This window comes from Canis lupus, chromosome 1 (genome assembly GCF_011100685.1).
Source record: "Canis lupus familiaris isolate Mischka breed German Shepherd chromosome 1, alternate assembly UU_Cfam_GSD_1.0, whole genome shotgun sequence".
Classification (NCBI taxonomy): domain Eukaryota; kingdom Metazoa; phylum Chordata; class Mammalia; order Carnivora; family Canidae; genus Canis; species Canis lupus.
This window is the reverse complement of record NC_049222.1, coordinates 114,025,416-114,042,306: the sequence shown is the minus strand read 5'-3', so window position 1 is coordinate 114,042,306 and position 16,891 is coordinate 114,025,416. Positions and strand designations below refer to the sequence as shown.

General features: G+C 49.8%; 2 protein-coding genes across 3 annotated transcripts in view; one reads left to right on the top strand and one right to left on the bottom strand.

Annotated features, from left to right (window-relative positions):
- Window positions 1–30: 30 nt before the first annotated feature.
- BLVRB (biliverdin reductase B) lies at window positions 31–13,699 on the bottom strand. The gene is made up of 5 exons (XM_038528852.1): window positions 13,511–13,699; window positions 5,541–5,705; window positions 5,315–5,404; window positions 3,704–3,832; window positions 31–286 (listed from the first exon to the last, which is right to left on the bottom strand). Exons 1-5 carry the CDS (start codon window positions 13,587–13,589, stop codon window positions 129–131), a joined length of 621 nt encoding a protein of 206 aa, XP_038384780.1. The 5' UTR covers window positions 13,590–13,699; the 3' UTR covers window positions 31–128.
- A 1,438-nt stretch (window positions 13,700–15,137) lies between these two features.
- The window catches only part of SPTBN4 (spectrin beta, non-erythrocytic 4), a 76,425-nt gene continuing 74,671 nt past the window's right edge, over window positions 15,138–16,891 (top strand). Inside the window, exons 1-2 of one of the 2 annotated variants that reach the window (XM_038528851.1) lie at window positions 15,138–15,225; window positions 16,051–16,156. The gene's annotated coding sequence lies outside the window, so the exon portion shown is untranslated. The remainder of the gene's footprint in view (window positions 15,226–16,050; window positions 16,157–16,891) is intronic. The other variant, XM_038528849.1, reaches the window with a different exon arrangement.

The following is a 16,891-nucleotide window of genomic DNA, read 5'->3' as shown; positions in this document are numbered from 1 at the left end:
GGACAGAGGAAAGAGTCACAGAGTTGGGGCTTCTAGAATAATTTGAAGCTCTTGACTCAAGATTTATTGCTTCTTTCCTCTGTTCTCCATTTGCCAGAATGCTGTCCTCCTGGACAGGGTCAGAGCCCCTAGTCGTACTGGTGGGAGGGGTAGGTGCAGTGCCCGTTGTACTTATCGGTGGTGAGGCAGCTCAGCATGAAGTGGCCCAGGTCATGTTTGGAGATGACCCTAGAGGGCCCGCGTCCATCCAGGGTTACTGTGTAGGCCCCAGTCAGCGGCTGGTCTCCTGAAAGTGTAAAGACACTGGGTGAAGCTGAGGTCCTAAGACACTGGGTGAAGCTGAGGCCCTTTCCCCTTCCCACAACACGTGGTCGCTCCAGGGTGCTTACAATGTGCCCAGCCCAGAGGGCATAAGAGTCCACAATGTGGGACACCTGAGTGGCTTAGGGGTTGAGCGTCTGCCTTTGGCTCAAGGTGTGATCCCGGGATCTGGGATCAAGTCCCCCATCGGGCTCCCTTGCGAGGAGCCTGCTTCTCCCTCTACCTGTGTCTGTGCCTCTCTCTCTGTCTCTCTCATGAATAAAATCAATCTTAAAAAAAAAAAAAAGTCCATGATGTATGAAACTCTTCCCATGTGCAGGACGCCAGTCTATACCCCTTATTTGATCCGTTTGACAAATCCTTATTGACAGCTGTTATGTGTCAGGGGCTGGGCACCCAGCAAGGAACCAAATGAACAAGAATCCCTGCCCTTTGCATGCAGACACTAGCTGGGAAAAGGCAACAAATAAAGAGAGTGAAATAGACAGTATGTTACAGGGAGAGAAATAAAGCAGGGAATAGGAACTATTATTAATTCAATTTTACAGATGGGCAAACTGAATCTGGAAGAGTCACTTCCCAGGGTTGCAAAGGATGACTTCCCAGTAGCAAAGGCTAGATTTTCTCTGGGTCCTTCGGTCTGGAGGCATAAGTTGGCCAGTAGGAGGGCATCTGTTGGCTTCATTATGATAATTAAAAATCTCTGACTGTGACCAACTTAGAATCGTTTGGAGCCTACTGGTACAGGTGTCCCTATTTTATTATTTTTAAAAAGATTTTATTTATTTATTTGACAGAGAGAGAGCACAAGCAAGGGGAGCAGCAGAGGGAGAGGGAGAAGCAGACTTCCTGCTGAGCAGGGAGCCCTAGGTGGGGCTCAGTCCCAGGACCCCAAGACCATGACTGGAGCTGAAGGCAGACACTTAACTGAGCCACCCAGGCACTCCTATGAGACATATTTTTTAAAAATGAGATGGAAGATTGTTCTAGATTCAAGGTGACATGGCAACTAAACACATGATCATGATTTTGCGGGGAGGGGACGTTGAAATAAATAAATAAATATACACACACTATAAAAATATATATACTACACATGTATTCACATATAAACATTGGATGCATGCATAAATGATAAGCAACAGGGCAAAATGTTAATTGATTCTAGATGAAGGATTTATGGATATTCATAAACCTTTAATTTCTTCAAATTTCCTGGAGATCTCAGTTCTTACACACATACTACCAAAAAAAAAAAAAAAGAAAAGAAAAAGAAAAACTGGGATGCCTGAGTGGCTCAGTGGTTGAGCATCTGCCTTCAGCTCAGGACTTGATCTTGGAGTTCCCAGATCGAGTCGTGCATCGGGCTCCTTGCATGGAGCCTGCTTCTCCTTCCTCTGCCTATGTCTCTGCCTCTCTCTCTCTCTCATGAGTAATTAAATAAAATCTTTAAAAAAAAAAAAAGGAAAAAAAAAACTAAAGAAAGGTACTCTCTGTTAAATAATTTTTAGGCATGATGTATCTGGGCTTCACTTCAAACCCAGGAGGTCAGGGATCCCTGGGTGGCGCAGCGATTTGGCGCCTGCCTTTGGCCCAGGGCGCGATCCTGGAGACCCGGGATCGAATCCCACGTCGGGCTCCCGGTGCATGGAGCCTGCTTCTCCCTCTGCCTGTGTCTCTGCCTCTCTCTCTCTCTCTCTCTCTCTCTGTGAGACTATCATAAATAAAAAAAATAAAACAAACCCAGGAGGTCAAGAAGTAATATCACTTATCTGTTCAGAGATAAGAAAAACAAGGCTCAGAGGCCACAGGCCTGAAGTCCACACGATGCTGGGGCTGGGATTCCCACCCAGCTTCTCCACCACGGGGCCTCACTGCTGTCGATTCAAAGCTGAGGATTCTAGTCCCAATAGGGCCCTGAACTGAACCTTCTTTGACCCTCTAGAAGGTGTAATGCCTCTTCCTGTCAGGTCAGGGGCCCCAGGAGGCAGAGGGCAAAGCAGGGGCACCTGGGTGGCTCAGTGGGTTTGACATCTGCCTTCACTTCAGGTCATGATCTCGGGGTCCTGGGATAGAGCCCCAGTGTCGGGCTCCCTGCTCAGTGGGAAGTCTGCTTCTCCCTCTCTGTTCCTACCCCTACCCCACTGGTATTCTCTGTCTGTCTGTCTCTCTGTCTCTCCTTTCAAATAAATCAACAAAATCTTAAAAAAAAAAAAAAAAAGAACTGCTCTTGCAGTGAGCAGACAAATGTGAAGAAGATACAAGTGTCTGGCCTTTGGGCTTCCACGCTGCTGTTCCCTTATCGCAGTTCACCCTCATCTGTCTCCTTCCCTCAGTGTGTGAGACCATCTCTTTAGGGAATCTGTGCTTCATAAATGGCTCCCCATTATTCCCTTCTCTGTGCTTTATAGTTTCTCCATTCCCCGCAGCAGACCTAACAGAAAGAACATCTAGCTTCCTTGTCTCCCTGGCAGAAATGTGAGCCTCATGAGAATACACTGTGTCACCAGTGCCTGTAAGGGCACACACTCCCTATTCAGGAGACATTGTTGAATGAATGAATGAACAAATGAACGTCTCCTTGCGTCTGACTCTGTGTCTCTCTCCAGAACGGATTCCAGACCTGGGAGAGAAGAGGGTGTAGGTGTAGTTTACTGCTTCTCTTCACGATGCCACTGTGAAGCATGGTCCCTGGGATCCCTGGGTGGCGCAGCGGTTTGGCGCCTGCCTTTGGCCCAGGGCGTGATCCTGGAGACCCGGGATCGAATCCCACATCGGGCTCCCGGTGCATGGAGCCTGCTTCTCCCTCTGCCTGTGTCTCTGCCTCTCTCTCTCTCTCTCTGTGTGACTATCATAAATAAATAAAAATTAAAAAAAAAAAAAAGAAGCATGGTCCCCCTGGATTCGTTCATCCGACAAATATTTACTGAGCATCTACTCTATGCTAAGCCCTGTTCTGGGCACTGGGAAACATAGTTGTGATCAAAAACAAGACAAAATCCGTGCCTTCAAAGAGTTGACATTCTAGTGATAAAACACCCACTAAATAAAATGGAGAATGATATGCTCCATGTGGTGAAAGGTGAGTCCCCTTCCCTTGAATATGGGCTAGCTCCACGAACTTAATAATAATAATAATAATTAATAATAATAATAATAAATAGGTTGTGGTTTTACATTTCTCAATTTGGGGTGGTTGGCTCAACAGAGAGAGCTGAAAGGGTGTTAGAAAGGGGATAAAAATCAAGCAGGAAAGAGGATAGAAAGTGTAAGACGAACATCTGCGATTTTACACTGGCCAGGATAGGCCTGGCAGGTCTCCCCAGCACACAGGAGGGGGCTGGCTGTTGGTGACCCTGCTGCAAGTCCCAGTCCCACTCACCTATGTGTGGTGGCATCACAGCCACGTACTTCAGGCCCGATTCCTGCAGCACCTTGTGCATCCGGATGTGGTCATCGGTCACAGCCTGAAGTCGTGGGGGCACCTTGGACGGGTCCCACAGAAGGAAGGCTGGGGGGGGACACAGGGCACAGTGAGCCAATGCTTGAGGACAGATGGCCAGGCAACACACCCTGCTGGGCTTATGCCAGGACAAAACCCTATATGGGCTATCCATTGCCTTCCAATGGATAGGCCTCCCAGCCTGTCCCAGCCTCCTGTCTGATGGCCATAGAAGGGCTCACCCCTTCTCTCCCCACCTGCTCCTGTCTGGTTACCTTCTATCAGGATGGTGACAGCAGCCTCCTCCCTGGACTGCCTGTCTCTGCCCCCCCAGTCTGCTCCCCACGTGCAGCCAGATGGAGCCTGTGCACATCCAGAGGGTCAGAGCTGTGTCTGTGGCTGTGTCTCACTCAAGGTGAAAGCAGAGTCCCCACCAGAGCCTCTAAGGCCCCACAAGATCTGGTGCCATCAGCCTGCTGACCTCAGCACCCAACATTCTCCCCTTCGCACGCTGCCCCAGCCTCACTCCCACCTCCGAGTCTTCACAACTGCTGATCCCTCTGCCCTCCCTCAGGTTGTTTCCCTTCCTGGGGAGGATGAGACACAGGGGCAAGGCGTGGAGACTGTAGAGACAAGACAGCCTGGTTTCACAGCCTGCTGTGCCAGCCACAAGCTGTGTGAACTCAGGTCAGCTGGTGGGCCTCCTTGCACCTCCATGGCCTTCCATCCAAGGGAGGCATAAGAACAGCTACTATTGGGATGCCTGGATGGCTCAGTGGTTGAGCATCTGCCTTCAGCCCAGGGTGTGGTCCTGGGCTCCCCTTGAGGAGTCTGCTTCTCCCTCTTCCTATGTCTCGCCTCTCTCTGTATGTGTCTCTCATTAGTAAATAAATAAAAATCTTTAAAAAAAGAACAGCTACTATTAACTGAGCACCTGCCATGTGCCACTAGGAGCATAAACACTCAGAATTTTGTGAGGATTCAGTGGCATTCATCCCTAGGCACTCAGATGGCACCTAGCACATCATAAGTACTAGTAAATGCTGTTAGCCTTAACTGTTCCTGTATGAACCCTGTACCCCATCTTGGGTTATTCGAGGCAGCTAGTTGTTTAATGCCCATCTCCTCGTAAATGGGGAGCTCTGTGAGGGTAGAGACCTGGCTGTGTATGCCCGGCTCTGTCATTTCCTCTAGAAGGCTCTCCCTTCCCCCTCGGGCTGGGTCCGGTGCCGCTGCTGGGCTTCTCTGCTTAGGACCCTGATCCCTCTGCCTGTGCCCCTGCATCTTGGCCCTGACTATTCTGGCCTGTCATGTGAAATGATGGGCGTGTTCACTACTTCTGTCCCATCTATGAGACCCCTGAGTGCAGGGCGCAGGGCTGTACTGGTCACCACTGTGTCTCTGGCATCACCTGGGAAGGTTCATGTACACAGTTAGTGCTCAGTAAATCCTCAACTTGGGATGGCTCTGATGCCACTTGGCAGAAGCCCTTTGGCTGCCTGTCCACTGGCTACCCCCCCTTCAGTCCCATCCCTATGACCCGCCACCCACCCGAGGTGCAGGCCACGACCTTGTCCACGCCATGGGCCTTCATGGCCATCACAATGTTCCGGGTGCCCTCCGACATAACTGTGGTAGGACCTTAGAGGGGATAGAGAGTGGCTGTCACTAGCAGGTGGTGGTGGTGGCAAGGGTGGCAGGGGCGGGGCCGGGGGCGGGGGTGGTGCTGGGGGCCGAGGCACGGGGGTGGGCCGTGGGCAGAGAGGGGGCCCAGTACTGAGGTCATTGCGGGTGCCCAGCAGTACGATGACAGCATCCTGTCCGGCCACAGTCTTGTCTACATCGGCAGCATTCAGAACGTCACCCACTACCACGTGGGCCGGCTGGGGCCCCTCTGGGGGCAGCCTGGAGGCGTCCCGCACCAGCACTGTCACCTCGTAACCTGTGGGCAAAGAAGGCAGAGAGGCAGGTCAGTGGGCTTGTGGGCTGGCACCCCCAGGCTCCAGGAGCTGGGTCTGGGAGGGTGCCACAAACCCTCAAATCCATTCCCCAGGTCCCCGGTGATGGGGCAATACCCTTCATGCTGGGTCATAAATACCCTGCCACTAAGGACCCCCCTGCCAGCATGCCCCAGACTTCTCCACTCTCCAGCAAGTAAAAGGTTAAAGCCTGGCATCACACTGATCTATGCCCCCCATCCATGGTCCTGGAGGAAACTGAGGTACAGTAGAAGATGTGAGTTGCCCAAAGATTGCCCAATGCTGGGACTGGACCCCAGGCCTACTTTTGAAGGGTTGGGCCGGGTTAAAGTGGTCATTAAGGATTTTGAACATCTTCTCCCCAAAGAATTTTGAGTAACTCTGTGTCCCACACATACACACCCATTTTAAGGTTTACAACCAACATGTTTCTTCCTTTGTTCTAAACAATGGCAAAAGATGTTAATGTTTGAGTGTATGGAAATGATGATGTAAAAAAATTGTTAGGGGACACATGGGTGGCTCAAGTGCTTAAGCATCTGCCTATGGCTCAGGTCATGATCTCAGGGTCCTGGGATAGAGCCCGGCATTTGGTTCTCTGCTGAGCGGGGAGTCTGCTTCTCCCTCTCACTCTGCCTTCAGCTCTGCCTACTTCTTCTTCTCCTCTCTCTCTCTCTCTGTCAAGTAAATAAATAATTCTTTTTCTTTAAGATTTTATTTATTTATTCATGAGAGACCAAGAGAGAGGCAGAGGCACAGGCAGAGGGAGAAACAGGCTCCACCCAGGGAGCCCGATGTGGGACTCGATCCCAGGACCCTGGGATCATGCCCTGAACCAAAGGTAGATGCTCAACCACTGAGCCACCCAGGTGTCCCTGAATAAATAATTATTAAAAAAAGAAAAAAATGATTAATTGTCTCTGTTATGGACTAAATGTTTATGCCTCCCCAACCCCACCAAATTCATATACTAAAGCCCTAACTTCCAATGTGAGGGTATTTGGAGATGGGGCCTTTGGGAGGTAATTAGGTTTTGATGAGGTCATGAAGGTGGGGCCCATGAAGGGGTTAGTGTCTTTTACAAGAAGAGGAAGAAGGGCATCTGAGTGGCCTGGTCAGTTAAGCATCTGACTCTTTTTTTTTTTTTTAAGATTGATACCTTATCTTGGACTTCTCAGTCTCCAGTACAATGAGAAACAAATGTCTATTGTTTAAGCCACCAGTCTATGCTATTTTGTCATAGCAGCCCAAGCTCACTAAGACAGCCTCTACATATCATCCTTGTGGTAAGTGAACCAGAGCTCCTTTGAGAAAGGGCTGATTGCTGGCCTGCGACAGGGAAAGGACAAGATGAGCCTGGAAAAAAAAAAAAAAATATATATATATATATATATTCCAGTGCCCCAAGCCTGGAATATCTTGTACTGTCAGCTGCTAAGGCCGCGCTTAACGAATGATGAGGCCATACTGAAAGGACACAGGAGCCACTTGAAGGGGTTCTCATTGGAAAAATCAGGGACAATATGATTTGTCCAAAAGAATATTGATGACAAAGAATCAAAACACATGAAATACTTTAAAATCTGTGAGTTCATAATAAACTAACAAAGAAACCTCATGGGACATCACAGCTATCAGAGGATTGATTCATATTCAGAAAATGAGAGAAGGAAAAACAAAATTGTTTCACTTCTGTCATCATGTATTTCAAAAACAAATAAGGGGGGGCACCGGGGTGGCTCAGTGGTTGAGCATCTGCCTTTGGCTCAGTTCATGATCCTGGGGTCCTTGGGGTCAAGTCCTGCATCGGGTTCCCTGCAGGGAGCCTGCTTCTCTCTCTGCCTATGTCTCTGCTCTCTCTGTGTGTCTCTCATGAATAAATACATGAAATCTTAAAAAAAAAAAAATGGGCTAGGGTCCCACGTTGGAGAGTGGAGCCCCCATACCAATGCCATGCCGGGCAGCTTGGACAAGGACATGTATGCACCCCAAGCCCCAATGCCACATGCTGGTGCCTCACCGCAGGCCTTCACTCCCCATATTTGATGAAGGCCTTTGACCTCCTTCCGAACCGCCCAGAACCCTAGTGAGAGTTTATACAGCAGTAGCATGCAAAGAACAGGTATTACTACTACCACCAGGAGTTCCACCAGGATGCGACACATCACAGGATGCCAGGAATTGGATGTTCTGCACATGTTAGAAGCAGAAATGCAATGGAGAAGAGACTATGAAGTTGATCAAGAAAATTGTCAACTGGGGATCCCTGGGTGGCTCAGCGGTTTAGCACCTGCCTTTGGCCCAGGGTGTGATCCTGGAGTCCCAGGATCCAGTCCTGCGTCGGGCTCCTGGCATGGGGCCTGCTTCTCCTTCTGCCTGTGTCTCTGCCTCTCTCTCTCTCTCTGTCTATCATGAATAAATAAAATATTTTTAAAAAATTGTCAACTTATTCAGAAAAGGTTGAAGGCCTGTCAACAGAGGGAATGTGAGAACTGAGGACAGGACTGTGCCAAGTAGCTGGAGCAGTTCACCCAGGTAGCCAAGGCCTACCAGAACCCCGTATCACAACCGGGGTGGGGGTGGGGAAGGCATTACTCTTCCAGGAAGTGCCTGGCAAAACAGAAGTAGCATATGCCAGCAGATAGAAAGGCTGCGAAAGAAGCCACCACTGTCTAAGGCAGTACCCAGAGCTCCTTCACATGACTATTATTAAAATAAAGAGTAATATTAAACCTGTTTCTGGTATCGCCTTCAGCTCCCAACCTTGAGATACTGATGAGCTTTTTTTGTTTATTTTTTTTTAATTCATCTCATTGACTATCTCCCTTCAAATCCAGCTACTGCTGAACTTGTAAGAGAAATAAACAAAAGGCAATATTAAAAAACAAATGATGGGTTATGTGAACACTCTGGAACAATGATGATGATAATAAGGATCATGTTTACACACTTTACATATATTAACTCATTTAATGCTCAAAGTAACCCTGGGTTTGAATTACAGCCCCACCACTACCTAGCTGTATGACAATGGGCAAGTCACTTAGCCTCTCTTGGCCTTAGGACCTTCATTTATAAAGTGACACTAGTAGTTGTCTACCTTACAAGGTCAATGTAGGTTTAAATAATGTATCTAAGTGTTTAAGGCAGTCAGTTGACTTTTGGAAAGGGTGCCAGGACAATTCTATGGGGGAAAGAATAGTCTTTTCAACAAATTGTGCTGGGACAACTGGATACGCATTTGTAAAAAGAATGAGGTCAGATCCTTACCTCACACCAATATGAAAATAAACTCAAAACGATCAAAGACCTAAATGCAAGAGCTAAAACTATTTTTATTTTTATTTTTTTAATATTTTATTTTATTTTTTTATGATAGTCACAGAGAGAGAGAGAGAGAGAGGCATAGACACAGGCAGAGGGAGAAGCAGGCTCCACGCACCGGGAGCCCGACGTGGGATTCAATCCCGGGTCTCCAGGATCGCGCCCCGGGCCAAAGGCAGGCGCCAAACCGCTGCGCCACCCAGGGATCCCATTTTTTTCTAAGATTTTAAAAATAGTTTTAGGGGATCTGGGTGGCGCAGCGGTTTGGCGCCTGCCTTTGGCCCGGGGCGCGATCCTGGAGACCCGGGATTGAATCCCACGTCGGGCTCCCGGTGCGTGGAGCCTGCTTCTCCCTCTGCCTGTGTCTATGCCTCTCTCTCTCTCTCTCTCTGTGACTATCATAAATTTAAAAAAATAAAAATAAATAAATAAATAAATAAATAAATCTTAGAAAAAAACGTAAGTATAAATCTTTGTGAGTTTGAATTAGGCAACAGTTTCCTGGCTATGGCATGAAAAACACAAGCAACAAAAGAAAACACAGACACACTGATACCATCAAAATTAAGAACTTGTGTGCTTCAAGGACACCATCGAGAAAGTGAAAAGATAATCCACAGAATGGGAGAAAATTTCTGCAAGTCATATATCTGTATTTAGACTATATAAAGAACTACAACTCAGTAATAAAAAGATGACTAACCCAATTAAAAATTGGGCAAAATAATTGAATAGACTTCTTCAAAGGGGATACACAAATGGCCAATGAATACTCAGAAATATACAACATCATTGGTCATTAGGGAAATACAAACCGAAACCACAATGAGAGGGACACCTGGGTGGCTCGGGGGTCCTGGGATCCCTCCTTTCCACATTCTAGGGCAAGCCGCTGAATTGGCCAAGGGGTCATGGTGTCCAGACAAATTGTACCCATGTCATGATTGTCCACAACAGATTAGGGAAGCTGAGGCCCTGAGCCTGGGAAGAACATGCTCTGGTGTGGTGGGACTGGAACCCAGCCTTTTCTGCCAGAGACACATGTTCACTCACAAGCCTTGCCTGCCACACATACACACCCATACACATGGGGGGACCCAGCCCCACCCCCACAGCCAGAAACCCACCAGTTCTACCCAATGGCAACATTAGTTGAGCACTTCCTGTGTACCTAGGATTGTTCTCGGTGCTTTCCAAGAAGCCATTTAATATTCAGTGAGCCTGGGACACCTGGGTGGCTCAGTGGTTGAGTGTCTGCCTTTGAATCAGGTCCTGACCCCAGGGTCCTGGATTGAGTCCTGCATCAGGCTCCCCACAGGGAGCCTGCTTCTCCCTCTGCCTATGTTTGCCTCTCTCTGTGTGTCTCACATGAATAAATAAATTAAATAATAAAAAAAAAACCATAGCAAGATACAAGTTCAAACCCACTAGAATAGACAGACAATAAATGTTGGTGCACATGTGGAGAAATTGAAACCCTCATACACTACTGATGGGTGTATTGAATGATGCAGCTGCTTTGGAAAACCGTCTGGTAGTTCCTCAAAGGGATAAACATAGAGTTACCATATGACTCAGCCTTTCCACTCCTAGGTATATGCTCAAAAGAAATGAAAACATACGTTCACACAAAACTTGGACATTTAAGTCCATAGGGGCATTATTATTCATAATGGCCCCAAATAGAAACAATCCAATGTCCATCAGCTGCATGGATAAGGGATGCCTGGGTGGCTCAGCGGTTGGGCATCTGCCTTCAGCTCAGGGCGTGATCCTGGGCTCCCGGGATCGTGTCCCGCATCAGGCTCCCTGCATGGAGCCTGCTTCTCCCTCTGCCTGTGTCTCTGCCTCTCTCTCTCTGTGTGTCTCTCATGCATAAGTAAATAATGCCCAGTGCCCCCATCCTGTGTGACCAACTTTCATAAGGGAATGACACAAAGCCTGTGTTGTACTCACACATCAGGGAACGGTGGGGGCTTCCAGGATGCCAGTGTGGGCATCGGTTAACTGCCAATGGTTAAAGTGGGCCCTAGTAAGTTGTGGGTATTCTGGGGGAGAAAAATGTTCTCCTAGAGAGTAAGAGCTTTGACACAGGCTCTGTAAAAGGGTGCCATTAGTGTTCTATTTTTGCTGATTAGTGACATTTATTGAGAAACTTATATGCCAAGTGCTGTGCTAAGCTCTTTCTACTGATGAATGGTATTTTTTTTCCAAGATTTTTTTAACACAATCCACATTTAAATGTAAAATTCAATAACCAGATGTGCATGTACCTAGTGGCTACCATCCCAAACAATAGTGGTTTAGAATTCACAGATTTTAACCTTTAGAAAAAAGAGTGTCTTTAAGGTACTTCCAAAAATCCCTTACTTTATATTTTTCTGTCAATTTTTCATTTTGAAATAAATTCACACATATAGGAAAATTGTAAGACTTCAATTCTCATGCTTGCTTTTGTTTTATCTTTGTGTGTGTATAATATATAACATACATAATTGTATACATGTGTATATAAATACATTTATACACAAACATGTTATATATGTGTGTGTGTGTATATATATATGTTTATTCTTAACTATTTGAGAGTAAGTTGCAGAGATCATGCCCCTTAAAAGCTTTTTTTTATCTCAACCCATGGTACAAAATGGATTTCAAAGCCTAACCTAGTACATAAAAATCCATGCATATATAATTGAAAGAAGTTTCATAAAACCAATATTCAACATGCAATACACTCTGACACTTTTATGACCAATTAAGTATATCTCAGAACTCACTATGACCCACAGTTTGAAAAGCCCGCCCCAAATTGCAATAAGCCTAAAAGGTATTATTACATGCCTATTTTGAAGATGGAGAAATTGGGGCAATTTTAGGCAACTAAGCCATGGCTATGAGTTCACTTAGTCAAAAGAAGGCTTATTGGGCACCAACTATGTACTGGACACGGTTCCATGAATTTCCCATATATTATCTCACTTAATCATCGCTAGCACCCCTCAGGAAGTACTACTAGTTTTAGCTCCACTTTCCAGCTATCTAGGCACACAAATGACAAGAGATTTGACAATGTAGTAAATGGTAAGTGGTAGAGCTGGGATTTGAATGCAGGCAGGCTGGTACCAGCCTATAGAATCACTGAGGTAAATAAAACTCTAGCTCAATGAAGCTAGAGTTTCCTTTTTCTGATGGGGACAGGGAAGCTCAGAGGTTCACTGTGGATCTGAAGAGACTTGTCAGAGCCACAGGGAGAAGGTAAGGGCCTCCCCCAGGCCTCAACACTCAATTCCCTGGGGTGCAGTCCCACTGGTGACCAGCAGGGTGGACAAGTGCAATTCAGTGGAATTCAGGATTAAGGTTAAGGTAGTAACATGGGAATCCACATCCTCAGGGTGACTCAGCATCTCTCAACTTCTCCCTCTTACTTCCTCCTCCAGAAATGCTTATCCACAAATTTCTTTCTCCTCCCATCCCCTCCCCCAACAAATCAAGATCCTAACTAGGTCTTCTTGGAGAAGGGGAGAGTAGTGGGCGGGATGAGGAACTGTTAGGCAAGTTCGAAGAGGGTGGGCTGGGCTACAAGACTACAGAGAGTGGGATCCTGGCACCCTCCACCCTGTTGGGGCACCCAGATAGTCGAAATCTTCAGAGTCACTGAGACTAGCAAGGGTGGGGCCCTATATCTGGAAGTCACAGGCCCCAAGAAGGGTTGGTGAAGTCTGAATGGCAGAGGCAGGAGGGGAGGCTGCGGGATGTTCATCCCCTCTCCTGAGACATCTGAGAATTTCCAGCTCTCATCCACTTTCCCAAGACCAGCGCCCAAGTCTTCACCAATGTCTCCGCTCGCTGTCCTCTTTCCATTAGGTGCTCACAGCAACTCCTCCCCCAGCCTTCTCAACTTCCAGCCTTGGCACCCAGGCCTGGAGCCGGTGGACTTTGGGCAGTTAAGAGCGCAGGCTGGGTTCAAATCCCAACACCACCACTTTCCAGCTGTCTGATAGTGGGGAAGTCAGTTTCTGGGCCTCAGTTTCCTCTTCTGTCAAGTGAGGCGATCCTCCTTCTCACCGCACATGAGCGCTCTGAGGATTTAATACCGGTGAAGAGCGGTAGGTGCTAGGAGGCAAGCCGCTCCCCGGCTTAGTAAGCCCTCGCTGGGTGCGCTAACCACCACCCCAATTACAACAACGTTTCATAAGAGCACGGTATTTAAACCTGTCACTGGAGTCCCCCTGCCTCCCAAGGCCAATCCCTAGTCCTTGGACTCACATAAAATTGGATCTCACAGCGTCCCCCACTTCTGTCCCCGTCGCCACCTGCCTTGCCCCTAGGTCACAAACCAAAGCACTGATGGCCCAACCAGCCTCACCCGGGTCCCAGGGTGCCCCTTCCTAATGCGCTGCCTGTGCACCCCGTGACATCCCCCGCCCGCCCCAGCTCATGCCTGCTTGCACCGCCTGCGCCAGGGTGGTGAGCCCGGTCCTGCCCGTGGCACCGAAGATGGCAATCTTCTTGACAGCCATTCTGCGGAGTCGTGGGGGTGCGAGGCCACGGAGTTGCACGACGCGCGGGAACCAACTGGCTGCTGGGGCGCCTTCTCAGTCCCTCTCGCGCGGGAGGGACGGGGCGGGCCAAGCAAGAAGGCCACGCCCCCACCGCCTGCGGGCCCAGCAGGCCACGCCTCCAGCCGGGGAGAACGCGGGGGGCGGGACAGCAGGCTGCCCGCCTCCGCCGGCCGCCCAGCACCGCCCCCTCCGCCGGCCGCTCGGCCTGGGAGGCGTGGCCGCACCGGCCAGCTGGGAGGGGCGTGGGTGGGCCCGATGCCCCGCCTCTGCGCTCGAGCCGGGGGCGGGCCGAAGCCCGGGCCACGCCCACCGACCTCTCCCAGCTCACGCCCCCTCTCCCAGGGCCTGACGCTGACCGGGGACTCACGCTGTGCCCCAAGGCTTTCCGGAAGCTACTAGGGTAGAAAGTGAGGCAGGGTGTGACACTGTAACCGTGTGTGCCCCTGTGCCTCTGTGGGACTGTGTGAGTAACCCCGAGGGAGAACAAGATTGTGGATGACACCATGTGCCATTCTCTGTGTAGCACTATGTTAATACAATAGGAGACGGTGTGTGACACCCCGTGTGGCAAGCATTGATGCTGTTCCTTTGTGACCTTGGGGTGCCACTGTGGGTGACACTGTCAGTCTGTGATGCTGTATGCATTCATGAAGCTGGGGAATATGGTGTGGGACATGTGTGAGATGTGTTTTATGGGAGTGTGCGACTGTTAGACAGTGACAGTGTATGACACCCATGTGTCATGTAAGGATGTGTGACTGGTTCCCTATTTGAGTGTGTGGTAGTGGGTATTAACTGTTGTTGTGATGCTGTTTGTGACCTCTTGTGACTGGATGACGTATGAGAGTGTGACAGCACAGGACGTGTGACATGTGAGTGTGTGACTGATGTGACAAGTTTGAGTGTGTAAAAAAGTGTGTGACCTGTGCGATTGCGAAGCTGCGTGTGACCTGTGGGTATATGACACTCTCTGTGACCCCACGGGAGTGTGCGACAATGTATGACATCCGCGTGCTTGTGTGTGACACGGCGTGGGTGGTGGTGGCACTATTTGAGTGTGCCACTACGTGTGATGCTGTCGGGCACTGTGCCAGTGTGGGAGCCCATGTGAGCGTGTGACTGCGTGTCAGTCTGAATGTTTGACTCTGCGTGACCCTGTGGGGGGTGATACTGCGTGAGTGTGTGGCTGTGGGTGATGTTTGCGACGCTGCATGTGACCCTGGTGTGTGTGTGTGCCCGTGTGGGAGTGTGTGACCCCGGGAGAGTGCGTGGCCGTGGGTGACGCTGCCTCCGGCCCCGCGAGCGCCGTGGCTCGGAGTGTCACCGCGCGTGGGCCAGCGCTGCGGGCGGCCGAGGCGGCGGGGGACCGCGGGCGGGAGGGGGTCCCGGGGGCGCGCCGAGCGCGGCGGCCGCGCGAGCGGGGGAGGCGCGGCGGCGGCGGCGGCGGCGGCGGCGCATGCGGATCTGGTCCAGCGGCGGGGCCGGCGGGGCCGAACGGAGCCGGACCGGGCCGGGCCGGGCCCCGGACGCCGACACGCAGGGCGGTCGTCGCTGCGAGCAGCGGGGACGGCGGCACCGGCGGCCGCGGGCCCAGGTGAGCGGCGTTGGGGGATGGCCCCTCCCTGCAGCATCTCCCCACCTGCCCGAGCATCCCTCCCCCGCGCGCTGTGGGCTTGGCCTGAGCCCCGAGGGTCTCCCGGGCTGGAGGAGGGGAGCGGTCCAGGGCAGAACGAGCCCCCCACCCCTCAGCCCTTCAGCCTCCGCGCCATGCGTGGGTCTTCCACCCAGGCCTTGTCCTGCCCGGGCCCCCTCCTTGCGGAGCAGTGACTAGACTGCAGGGAGAGAAAGGCGCGGCCCTGGAAGGGTTAAAGCATTGATTTCCACCCCCAGCCTCGAGCCTTTGCTGGGGCCGCAGGACACCTCTTTCCACCTCCTCCATCTCCTTCTCCTCCCTTCCTTCTCCATTCAACCGCGTAATGGCCAGTCCCTTCCCGGACTGACTGCTTACCAAGTGCTAAGTGCCTCCCCATCCCTAAGTATCCTTCACTGAGGAAACAGTTGTGATCATCTCTTAACAGGGAGGGAAACTGAGGCAGAGAAGCCAAGTGAAAGATGGATTAAAAATACCGCGAGAATAAAGCAGAGCTTGAACTTACTTCTGTCTGACTCCAGCATAGGCACTTTGATTTGCTAAGATAGGTGGCCAGAGGATGAATAATAATAGCAAGGACCATATATCAAGGGCTTGTATGTACTAGATACCATGTACCCTGCATTATTAACTCATTTCCTCTATAAACATCTGTAGGCAATGGGCACTGTTATCATTACCATTTTACAGATGAACAAACTGAGGCCTAGAGAGAGGGTGACTGGCCAAGGTCACACAGGTGGTAAGTAGCCATGCACTCACTTATAGCTTTCCATGGAAGGAGAGAAGAATAGCAGTGGATTTTGGAGTGTCCACCCAAAGGGATAGTCTCCACTACACTGACCAAGACTGGACCCTGCTTTCCTACAATCTGGTGGGTTATCAACTGTCGGAATCTTTGTGAAGAACACTGATCTTCCCGCAAGTCCCCCCTTTCTTAGTTTTGGAATCAGGGGGCCTGGAGGGAGGAGGAGATGAATCTGATGTCGCCCACCCCCTTAAATTTCATATTTGCAATCCGGCAGTGTTCTAGAGCCTAGCTCTGGATCAGACAATATGTCAGCTAGCTGTTGCCACAATAATGCTGCATAAGGAACCAGCCCTAAACTCAGTGTCTTAAAACACTGAGCATTTATTTAATTATCGAGTTTAAAGTCAGTGACTGAGACTGGGCTCAGCTGGGCAGTTTTGCTGATCTGAGCTGGGTTTATTCACATGTTGGGATGCGGGGGTTGGGAGTGGTGTTGACTATTGGCTCCTGGACCTGGCCTTGGCTTTGGTGACTGGAGCCTTACACCTGGACTGTGCTGACACTATTTTTCTCATGGTCCCAATCAAGCACAAGCAAAAACATGCAAAGTCTCTTGAGTTTCAGGTTCAGAATTCACCAGTACTTCCACCTGATTCTGTTGGTCAAAGCTAGTCATGTGACCAAACCCAGAGTCAAGGTTGCGAGGAGATGCTCTTCCACTTTTCTCGTCCCTACGGTAGAAGAACACTCAGGAGTTATATGGCAAAGGGTGTGGTTATAAGGATGAAGAACTGAGGCTGTTTAATGCAATCATTTGATCAGAGTACTTGCATTTGAACTCTGGCTACCCACGAGCTT